The sequence below is a fragment of the Mesoplodon densirostris genome, chromosome 10, assembly GCF_025265405.1.
Source record: "Mesoplodon densirostris isolate mMesDen1 chromosome 10, mMesDen1 primary haplotype, whole genome shotgun sequence".
In the NCBI taxonomy this organism is placed as follows: Eukaryota; Metazoa; Chordata; class Mammalia; order Artiodactyla; family Ziphiidae; genus Mesoplodon; species Mesoplodon densirostris.
Genome location: NC_082670.1, coordinates 92,187,271 through 92,199,365, shown reverse-complemented (window position 1 = coordinate 92,199,365; position 12,095 = coordinate 92,187,271). Strand labels below are relative to the sequence as shown.

At 41.7% G+C, this 12,095-nt stretch overlaps 1 protein-coding gene across 1 annotated transcript in view; it reads left to right on the top strand.

The window, feature by feature from the left end:
- The window catches only part of SHQ1 (SHQ1, H/ACA ribonucleoprotein assembly factor), an 88,620-nt gene that overhangs the window by 3,032 nt on the left and 73,493 nt on the right, over positions 1–12,095 (top strand). The window contains 4 exon segments of the mRNA XM_060111070.1: positions 1,209–1,273; positions 3,178–3,300; positions 4,296–4,456; positions 10,630–10,742. Coding sequence (XP_059967053.1) covers positions 1,209–1,273; positions 3,178–3,300; positions 4,296–4,456; positions 10,630–10,742 — 462 coding nt within the window.

Genomic DNA, 12,095 nt, shown 5'->3' with positions numbered 1-12,095 from the left:
CATTTTCTGAATGCTTGCCTACTGTACTAGCCACTAAGCTTTTTGCATTATCCTTTCTTCCTCACAGTAACCCTAGGATAGATTCTGTTATTTTTCCCTTTTTATAAATGACGAATATGAGCCTTGAAGTTAATGAACTTGTACCAAGAAAGTTACAGAGCCTAGTAAATGGCACAACTTGGACTTAAGTCCACAAATGGACTTAATTCAGATTCTGAGAGTAAAGTTAGTGTTTGTATGCATGATAACAAACTAATTTATTCGTAACTGAATCTTTAGGCTGAGTTTAGAAGAGATTTTTGTTTGGAAATGTGTTGTAGCTTCAGGAAACATTGGGATCAAAGGTAGGTAGGTTGGAAAGCCCCGGACCTTTTGGGGTCTGCCAAGTTTGATGATGATGATGATGATGGTGATGATGTTAGAATAGGTAGCATGGAGGAGGCGGGTGTGGGAGGAAAGGAGGTTCATATTTTAAGTTTGGAGTGGAATGGAGCTGGCCTCATATGTAGTACTGGTGAGTTTAAATTATCTAGTCAATATCAAGGCAGCCATAGAAGCTTTTTAAATAGAAAAGTGACAATCAAATTTCTGTTTTAGAAGAATTCTTTTGGGGCCTCAGTGGAAGACTGACTGACCCAAGGTAAAACTGCAAACAGGGAATCAGTTCATGTCCTTTAGTAGGAAAGAGGGGGAAATCCCCGTATAGTATTAATGAGTTATGAGAAAAACACATTTGCTTTCTGCCTTTTTTTTTTTTTTTTTACTACTTAAAAGTAGTAATTTGCCCAATATAAACAGTTGGTTTTGTTGGTTCTTTATTCTTTCTCATTTCTTGATTCTTTGTTTTTTTGGAAGCTAATTAGTCCACTTTTATTGAGCCCATGCTGTCTCAGGCACTAGGTATATAAATAACTCTCACTAGGAAGGGAAAAAACTATAACAGTAATGATATCTCATATTTATTGTGGCTTTTCTTTTTAAGTGTTTTATCAGTGACGAGCGCCTATTCAAACAGAAAGATGAGTCATTTCTGATTTCTTTCTTCTTAGCTAGAGGAGAAATTTAAGTTATTTAGTTTGTAAAATTTAAATGCTAGGATTATCCTTTTAAAATTGTTGATTTCGGTGGTTGATGTTTACTATCACGGATGGTCCCTTATGATGCTTTGTAATTTAAGGACTTCATGAGACCTTTTATTAAATCTGCAGATTAACCCTTCCTGGAAGAATTGTAGAAAATGGAAGCGAGCAGGGATCCTATGCTGCAGATAAAGGTATTGCCTTTGGAATTTTTGTTAGTTTTTTTTCTTTGGATTCTTCCTGTTGGAGTAGTTAAATAATAATCTCATGTACTATGGGGACCTTTAGGTGTGTGGCAAGTGCAATCTGCCCCTGTCACTCTTCATTGTTTCTTAATGTCCAGTGCCTGTTATTCATGGATTTTTAACAATTACAATTTCCTCAGTCCTTTAAAGTACTTCACAATATTCTTTAAAGTAAAGTTCAATTAGTTATATACTCTGGCTTTGCTTTCTAGAAGTTTCTAGAAGTTACTTCCTACTTCCTACTTCTCCCTCCATTTAGTAAGTGTTTAAAAGTTAAATTGTTGGAGGTGACTGATTAGAAAAGATGAGGATAATTTTTGTAAGTTGTGAGTCGAATGTTTCTTGTATGGTTTTCTTTTTCTTTTTAAAAATTAAAAAAATTAATTTTTTATTGAAATATAATTGATTTACAATATTGTGTTAGTTTCAGGTGTACAGCAAAGTGATTCAGTATATATATATATATTCATATTTATATATATGTATTCATATATATATTCTTTTTTCTTGTGCAATTTTCAATCTTAAAATTTAATTACATGTAGGTGAGAGAGAAACTGTCCATAGGGGGCATTTAAAGGCTGATTGAATTTTCTACTGCTATTTGATAAGCCCTTCATTTCAACTCGTCTTGAAACCATTTATTTTCCTTCTGTAGAAACCACTGGATTTTCCTTTGTCACTGGATCTGGAGTAAGAATAAACTTGTGTACTGTTGAGTGATTTATTCAGTGACTATTTATTGACCTCAGTGAACTAGGGCAAGGGAGGAAAGATGGGATGAAAGAGTTAAATGACAAAGTTCTAACCCATAGCACAATATAACTAATGTGGTAATAAAGTATAATGAAACTGCCTTTCTAGGTAGTAAATCTGCTTTTAATTTCAGGAAGTTGCATACAGAAGCAAAGTTATTACATCTTGAAAGTACCTGGGGGTTTAAGAAGGTTGTATATGTGGAAATATTTGGGTTTAGTTGTAGCTGATACATTAGAATATGGGTTAAGTGCACTGAAAGAGGTAAACTGTTTTACAATGTAAGAGTAGTGAATAATGTAATCCATTCATAGGCAAGCCTAGATGAAGCTGATAAACCCAGTCAAGGAAAGAAAAGGAGTACACAGATGGAATTTGGGTCTGCGTTAGACAGACTTTAGGGATATATCTCTTGAGATATCAAGAACTTTATCAAGCCGTCATTGCTTTATTTAAGATTTCATGTATATTTGAAACTGCTGCTATTCTTCATTGGATTAAATATCCTGATTTTCCCCCCCGGTCCAGAAATAAATCTTATGAGTAGCTACGGCTAACCCTAAGCTATTGCCTTCTCAGGCCATTGCGGTTTTTTTTGTTTTTGTTTTTTGCGATATGTGGGCCTCTCACTGTTGTGGCCTCTCCTGCTGCGGAGCACAGGTTCCGGACCTGCAGGCTCAGCGGCCATGGCTCACGGGCCCAGCCGCTCCGCGGCATGCAGGATCTTCCCGGACCGGGGCACGAACCCGTGTCCCCTGCACCGGCAGGCGGACTCTCAACCACTGCGCCACCAGGGAAGCCCAGGCCATTGTGGTTTTGACTTGAACCTTTAATATTATAAATAGGTGAAGGTGATACTGGGTAGGATTTAAGCATTCTGTGGCTTTAACAGATTAATTTCTCATAGAGGTGACAGCTGAATCAGTGGTTCTGAAAAATCTTGTTTGAGCCTTATTCACTAACTATATAATAAGGGCGTAATTTTGGAACTCTATGTAATAGACTTACAGTTTACCAAGATACCTGTTTCTTTACTGTATTTGTGAAGTCTTTGAATTTTTAAATCTAGCTAAGCATAAAACAAATTTATCTTTAAGGAATTTTTACCATTCGATTGCCCAAAGAAACTCCTGGCCAGCATTTTGAAGGGCTGAACATGTTAACTGCTCTACTGGCACCAAGAAAATCCAGGACTGCAAAACCACTTGTGGAAGAAATAGGTATGTTTATTGCCTTTGGGAGGAAGTACAGGTAAACAAATATTTGGAATGCTGTGTGTTTCTAGGGGAAAAGGGATATAGCAAATAGGAAATTGGAGAAAATACTTCAGGTGACAAGATAAGGAAGTCATGTGACACCATGTGAAAATAGTTCATTTGCTGACACATAATTTAAAGACATAAACAACTCTATTGAACCTGTAGGTCAGTCATGTTTTGGGACGAATTGAAATAGCATCTCTGTGTTTGACAAAATATTGGCCTCTTGAGCTAAAATCAGAAGCTTACAATTCAGTGTAGTAAATATAAAGTGAACACTGCCTAGGTCAAGAAATGGAACATTTCCCACATCCTAGAATCCTACCCTGGTTATTTCACCCTCCTTCCTCTCCAAGGTAACCACTACCCTCAGTGTTGCCTGGTTTTGAATTGTATATATAATTCATACAGTAGGCGTTGTTTGCTATCTGCCTTCTTTCACATAACATTTTTGTGAGATTTATCCACATATAGCTGAGGTCTGTTTTGCTTTCATTGCATTTATTATTTATGCATCCTGCTACTGATGGAACTTTGGGTTGACTCCATTTTTTTTTTTTCACTAATAAGAATAGTGAGACCAAGGGTGGGCAAAATAGGTAAAGGGGATTAAGATGTACAAACCTCCAGTGACATAATAAGCAAGCCACAGTGATGTAATATACAGTGTAAGGAATATGGTCAATAGTAGTGTAATAACTTCGTAAGGAGACAGATGGTGATCATTTCATAATGTTTGCCAATGTCAAATCATTATGTAGTACACCTGAAATGAACCTAGTATGGTACATTAACTGTATTTCAATTAAAGAAAAAAAAAGAACAGCGGGGCTATTCATACCCTTACACGTGTCTTTTGGGCTACATGCGCAGGCATTTTTTTCCTATACTTTTTCTTCCCCAAGTTGTACCTAGGAAATCCAATGCTTTAACAAATTAGTATGTCACACATTTAGGTGCTTCTGAGGTTTCTGAGGAAGGAGCGGAAGATGACGATGACGAGTTTGATTGGGAAATTGAACAGTCCCCCTATGAAGAGGTACCAGAAAGTACTTTGAATCCGGAGTGCCGCTATGGGTTTGGAAACTTACGCTCAGGAGTGTTTCAGCGGTTACAGGTACGTTTTTCTAAAAGACTTTGGTATATACCAAGGGTTTTACTCTTTGCGTATTTTAATTTCAGTTCTGCTTATCCCTGGAGGTTTTTTATGAAGATTGTAGGAGGTGACGTATTTAGAGCACAAACCACAGCTCCTTGTACGCAGTCGTTACAGGGACGTTCACTCCCTTCCGTTGCACGGGCTGTGCTGCCCAGTCTCATTGTGCTTACACGTGGAAGGCGTCCTGGTGTTTTCCACTTCATTTGTTATTGTAGACATGAAGTTTCCAAAATACAGAACAGAACCCCTCTCTCATCATACTTCCTGAAAAGCTTTGTTTTATACCTCTAAAAAATGAAAATCGTATACTTGTGGCTTGATGTCTCTTCTGTTTTATATGTAAATGAGACAGAATATTCCTGGTGAGAATGGGTTTGTGGCTTTTGATGAAATTGTTTAGTTCTTGATATACAGTAGGCACTTTTGTTTATTTACTCTTGATGGGGGTTGAATGTAATCTCTTGTTAAAATCTGATCATTTGTCAGTTAGACTAAAAAGGAATGACATTACTCTTTCTGTTCCTCAAACATTGTAGTAAATTCTACTTCATGAATGAAATGGAGATTCTGGATTATTTTCTGTTTACTTTGTACTACAGAAAACAACATAATGGGGTCTTAATTTTTTTTTAATGAAAGAAATGGTGGTGAACAGTTTTTTATTTTAACTTCATCCCTGTCTGGGTAGAGGATGTTAAACCTGCTTAGCATGTGGTTTATTATAGTCAGACATATTTGAGTCTGCTAAGGAAAGTTAAAGGACCTATGTTTTAGTCCCACTTGTACCTCTGTTTAGATTTCGGATGCAGGCCAGTTATTTGACCACAAATAAGTTTTGTCTCCTCTTTGTAAAATAGGGATAAATTTGCTCACCTACTTTATAAGGCCATTTAGAAAATTTAAGGAGATGCTACATTGTGAAAACTCTTTGACAAAAAGAATAGGATGCTAGAAAGACCTCTGCCCTTGAGAAATATAAAATGCTCTCAAGACTCCTTAAAGGGAACAAAATTGGGAGTTACCTAAGAGCAAATATTGCTGATGAGATACTTCGTTCAGAACCTTATGTTTTTCTGCTGAGTTACGGTTTCTCTGTATTCTCTCTCCCTAATCACATTCCCAGGTCATCTCTGAGGTAGTAAGAGTAGAGTCAGTTTCTTCTACAGCAGAAACTACAGCAAATGGATCTTAATTGTTTGGCCGAGAGTAGTTTGTAGTCAGTCTATTTTGGGATTACCCATCTAAAGCTATAAAGGAATGAGAGAGGGAAAAAAATATATATATATATATATTCTTTTCAGATTCTTTTCCCTTATAGGTTATTAAAAAATATTTAGTATAGTTCCCTGTGCTATACAGTAGGTCCTTGTTGGTTATCTGTTATATATAGTAGTGTATATATGTTAATCCCAAACTCCTAGTTTATTCCCCCACCCAAGACCTTTCTCTGCTAGTAAACCAGCTAGAGGAAACTGAGACCACTATTGCATAAATAAGAGCTTTGAGAACATCTATTTTAAAATGATGTGTTTAAGAAACCACTGTTTTCTCAAATAGTGAGAAAATGTTTTCTCACAAGTTTATAGTTTCTCTGGTGCTGCCCTTGGATGAGAAAATATCCATAAAGTTTTGCTGACTGCTCATACTTTACTAGTATTTTTAGTCTCTTTCCACCACCACCCCTTTAAATGAAATATAGCTTCATTTTTCTCTGATGATAAAAGTGATACGTATTGGGCCTCCCTGGTGGCGCAAGTGGTTGAGAGTCCGCCTGCCGATGCAGGGGATACGGGTTCGTGCCCCGGTCTGGGAGGATCCCATATGCCGCGGAGCGGCTGGGCCCGTGAGCCATGGCCGCTGAGCCTGCGCGTCCGGAGCCTGCGTGTCCGGAGCCTGTGCTCCGCAACGGGGGAGGCCACAACAGTGAGAGGCCCGCATACCGCAAAAAAAAAAAAAAAAAGTGATACGTATTCATTATGAAAGTACAATATAACAAAGAAAGTAAAACATCATCCATAATTCCAATACCCAGGTATCTTCTCTGAATTGAATCATTTAACCCTTTATTGGGGGAGAGAGTATAGTCCTTCATATTTTTTTTTCCCACCAGCCATTTACACAGGGTTGGCTTGTGAGCGTCTGTATTTTATACTGATGCTGAGATGGAAATAAAAATATGTGTGCTGAAACAAATTCTCTGTCACCCCTTCCCCATACAGACACGTGCGCGTGCATGTGCGCTCTCTCTCTCTCTCTCTCTCTCTCTCTCTCTCTCTCTCTCTCTCTCTCTGTCTCCTTTCTGAAGTTGCTGCCAGCCACAAGGCGCCTTTGGAAAGCTGCTCTGGCTGCTCCAAGTCAGGGCTTCACAGCAGGCTCCTGGTGACAGTGGCTGCCAGCAGCAACAATCCTAGAGTCTCTGGTCTTTAAATAGCTCTCCTAGCAGTGACCTTAGCAATGCTTTCAAAACAAAGAGAATCACTCTCACCCTCTGCTGTAGTGTGTCATTTCTCATCCTCTTTTCTTCCTTCCCTTTGGTTGACAGATGCCTTAGACTGATTTCACTACCCCAAGCTAACTTCACTTTTTAGTTCCAGTTTCTCTTGAGGGTCCAGTGGGCACAGGGCCGCTGCGGATGATCGTGCGAAGGACAGGCCTGGGCGGGGCTTGCACTGCTGTGGACGTCACGTTCTGCGGGGCACGAGCTGCACAGCTGTGTGGACGCCCTGAGTCTGGAGGCGGGGGGAGGAGGGGGAGAATTCTCTTCTGGCTGTTGAATTCTCGCTCCCACGGGAGCAGGGGCCTTGTCTGTATGTTTATTTCCAGGTCTCCGGCCCCCAGAGCAGTGTCTAGCCCAGGGCAGACCCTCACACGCTGTTTGCTGAACGAGCAATTTGAAACTGAACACCAGGCACGGTGCTGGGGGTACAGTAAGCAAGAAGACAGACCAGATCTCTGCCCTCATGGAAGACTCTAGTGGAGAGACAGATAGTAATCATTTAAAGGGCAAATCAACAAGATAATTTCAGATACAAGTGAAGGAGAAGGGGGTGATGTGAGAGCCGGGGCAGGGTGGTGCTGTTTTGGCCCGGAGGCCCCGAGAAGGCCTCTTGGAGGAGGTGACATTTGCTGAGTCCTGAATGACGAGAAGGGTGCTGTAAGCACAGAGACTCAAGTGTTCCAGAGAGGGCAAGAAGTCTGGTGTGTGGCTCCTGTGTATTTGAGCCAGAAGGGGAAGGTAGGAGCTGACGTTGAAGTACAGGACAGCAGCTAGATTCTGCAGAGCTTTGAGCCATGGTAAGAGTCTGGGTTTATTCTTGGTGCAGTTAGGGTTTTGAAATGCCTGGGGTTACTTCGGTCCAGTTACCCTCTGAAATGTGAGTCTGAAAGATTATACCCAGTTGTTGACCTTGTATCTGGTCCAGATGAAGTAATGAAGCAGGACATTTTAATCCTCCCTGGCTCCCCAATTTTTTTTTTTTTTCTTACTACTTGCAAGTGAGGCAGCTGAAGAGGAGGGAGGGTATGTGCTCTCAATAGGAAGTCAGCCCCTGAGCAACAGGGAACAGCAGTGGAGCAGGGAGTCAGAGAGAAAGAAACTGACGTTCTTGAATGATCACACCCTGTACTTAGGCCTTGCTCATATTAGTTCATTTAACCCTTCTAACAGCCTATGGGAGACAGAATGCTGTGCCCCACCCCTGCCCCTGATGTCCACGTACTGACCCCATGTACTAAGTACATGGTGAAAGGGACTGTGCACATGTGATGAGGCTGAGGATCTTGCGATGGGACGATTATCCTGGATTATCCAGGTGGGCCCTGTCTAAGCACAGGGTCTTTACAATAGGGAGGTAAGAGAGTCAAAGTGAAAACAGAGAAGCAAGCACATGATGACGGAAGCCAAGGGAGAAGGAGCCTTGTGATGAGGGGCTCCCCGACTGGGAGTGAGGACAGCCAGCCTCTAAGGTGGAAAGGGCAGAAAAGCACACGGCCCCGCGGAACGTGCGAAAAGGAACCAACCCTGCCTTCGCCTTCGTTTTAGCCCAGTGAGACTGACCTTGGACTTGTGACCTCTAGACCTCTACATTTGTGTTGTGTTAAGCCACATTTGTGGCAGTTCGTTACAGCAGCAAGAGGAAAGTGGTCCCAGCCTTGTGACGGAGGCGCGTCTAGTTTGTTCACAGTGAAGATGCTGAGGCTCAGAGAGGTTGCACAATTAGACGGGACCTGGCTTTTAAATTCAGAGTTTGTCTGACTCCAAAGTCACAGTTCTTCTACCTCATCAGGCTGTTTTCAGAAATGTGTGTGTGTCGTGGTGGGCAGGAGGCAGGGAACTCCTTGGGGCTCGAAGGAGGAAACAAATCCGGGGACTGGAGGCTGAGGCTGCTGGGGGGAGGGACTTGGGGTCCCCGGGCAGGAAGCGGCTCTGAGTACTCATCCAGCGGAGGGGCGTCCTGCGGACACAGCACCGTCCTGGTCTCCCGCAGGGCCCGCATCACCGCCCCTCCTGGCGCTGTGGCTGAGGAGCTGATGCCAGGCAGGTGAGGAGGCAGAGAAGCGAGGAGGAGTCCAGGCTGTCCTGCTCGGGGGAGAGATGCTTCTGATGGGTGAAACTAGAGCTCTGAAAGCGTTTTCCCATGGAAGCATTGCTGCACGCTTGTGAACTTTGTATTGTGAACGTTCTATTTACAGTTTATTTTGAATTGAATAAACTTGCGGGCTGCCCCGAGAATCTCTGTTATTTATCATAGTATGTCTATAGGAAAATACATTCTGAGTCTTCCAAAAGTAAATTGTAAAAGAACTTTTGGAATGCAAATTTTCCTAAGCTTGGGGACAGCCAGTGATCTGATTTTTGCCCAGAATGTTTGTACTTAGAAGTATTAAGATGTTCTGGATGTGACTTCCAAGAAGTTCCCTGGGCCCCTTCGTTGTACTAGAATGTGCTTATATTAAATGTTGTTGATGTTACTTGAGCTCAGTGGATTGTGATAGGGATGAGAGATTTTTTTTTTTTAAGTGCGGAAATTATGATTGTGTGGGGAGTTCTGTATCCTAGTCTATCCCTGGCCGATTCTGTGTAGCTGGTTTCATTGTAGTGATTTTGCTGTGCTATAGCTGTTGACTTTAAGCCTGGGTATTAGGCACTAATCTACCATTCAGTTTACAAGTCTGTTCTAATGGTTTGCGTCCACAACTGTCTACCAAGTTATTTCCCTTGACTTCTTTTCAGCTAATAGTCTCCAAGCTGCTTCCGGTTTGCCTACTATCCCTTGCAGTTGGTAGTAGGAAAGGCAGACTGAAGAAAGAAAAAAAGATAGAGCTTTAGGAGTACTTTGCATTGTACAAGGTTTCTTTCCTTCATAATTCTGATCAAAAGAAAAAAGACCATTGTGGTATTGTAGGTGGTTTTACTAATACACCTGTTTTCTGTACCGTTGGGCTTAGGAAACGAGCCATATAGCAGTATGTATTCATCCAGGTGAAGATGATTACAGTAAGGTTGACTATTACTTGGGATTGGATTTGTAAATTTTCAAGTGGAAAGTCATATCTATCAAAATTGCCCTTAACAATTCTCGTTAGGGGTGAGAAGGGACAAAGAAATAAGGACAGAGCCCAGAGTTGGCTTGACCTTGGGGGTGTCGACTGGATAGCTCAAGGCGAGTATTTACAGGGACATGGAAGTTACCAAGTTTTGGTTTGCTGACATGGCGCCCCTGGCAGCAGCAGCTGTGTCTTGGGTCTAGAAATTTATTTCAACTTGCCTTTCATAACTTTCAAATCTCTGGGAGTAAATGGGGGAATGAATGCAGAATTAAATGTTCCTGTTTGCTTGCAGAGGATTATTCTGTTTTTCATGTTAAACTTTTATAGCCTTAATCTATGTTAATCAGTTTGTTTGTTTTAAGGATTAAATGAAATAATTGATGTGGAAGCTTCTAACAGGGCCTGGCAGGTAGTAGGTGTCTAACAAACATTTGCTGGATTTGAATCTAAATGTCACAGGTGGTATCACGGCTCACCGATCCATTAGATTCTTCCTGTGTTTGGGCATTTTGTACACAATGAGATTTTTCATGGCTAAAATGGGAGATAGCAATTATTCTTTCTTTCCTGGGTGTTCTTAGGATGAATTGAGTGATGTTATCGATCTAAAGGATCCAGATTCCACCCCTGCAGCCGAACGAAGGCAGAAACGCCTGGCTGCTGAGCTGGCCAAGTTTGATCCTGATCATTATCTGTGAGTATTGAGGGTTCTTTTTTTTTTTGAGGATTGAATAATTTACTTGACGTTGAGTATGTAAAAATTTTTTGAGTATCTTTTTAGCTGTTAGGTATGTGCTTTTTTGGACTTTAGAATTTAGTGATGGCTCACAACCTTAGTTGACATTTGAATTAACCTACAACTGTTATACCTCTGTGATCTTTGCAAGATACTGTTTTTCATTACCTCATTCCAGCGCCAGAGAAGTCTTCTAATGTACTTTGAGTTTTTTCCTCGCCAAACTTAAAAATAGAACATTGCATTCATGAGTATAGGTACCATTCCTTTCAGAAGATTCTTTGTTGTGATTAATGGTATATATAATTGAAAACATGTTTCAATTTCTTTTAAGAATTTGAATCTACATGTCCCACGTTTCTTGGCTGATCAAGGGTTTTCCCAACACTTTCATCCACTGGCACCTGTAATCGAGGATCTGTTTCAAATTAACAAATAACTTTTCATTGGGGTAGGGTATAAACAAAATCTATTTTTAAGTTTTGCTGTATTTCCCACCTGCATTAATTGTGTCTTGAGCCATCATGTGTCTCTGTCAGGCTTATATTTGTCTAAGGAACCGATCTAGTTAATGGGTAGGTAAATAATCACTTGCCTCGGAAAGATTGTGATGTCTCTCATTGGCCTCAATAGCAGCACTCCTTTCAAGGAAGTGGTTGTCCCCGGGCCTCTTTGGGTACTTGGTGGCTTTCCTAGGATGTGAGTCGTGTTTTTTTTTTTTTTTTTTCTTTTTTTCTTTTTTTTTTTGCGGTATGTGGGCCTCTCACTGTTGTGGTCTCTCCCGTTGCGGAGCACAGGCTCCGGATGCGCAGGCTCCGGATGCGCAGGCCCAGCGGCCATGGCTCACGGGCCCAGCCGCTCCGCGGCATATGGGATCCTCCCAGACCGGGGCACGAACCCGTATCCCCTGCATCGGCAGGCGGACTCTCAACCACTGCGCCACCAGGGAGGCCCGTGAGTCGTGTTTTGATGTAGACCTCAATTATTATTCTTCCCAAGATTTTTTTTTTTTCTTCTTTTTGCGGTACGCAGGCCTCTCACTGCTGTGGCCTCTCCTGTTGCGGAGCACAGGCTCTGGATGCGCAGGCTCAGCGGCCATGGCTCACGGGCCCAGCCGCTCCGTGGCATGTGGGATCTTCCCGGACCGGGGCACGAACCCGTGTCCCCTGCATTGGCAGGTGGACTCTCAACCACTGCGCCACCAGGGAAGCCCAGGGCCCACGATTTTTAAACGGTTATATATGCAGCTATCACCATCATATTCCCTTATACTTGTGTAGTGCTCTCAGCTTGTCAAGTGCTCTTGTGTGA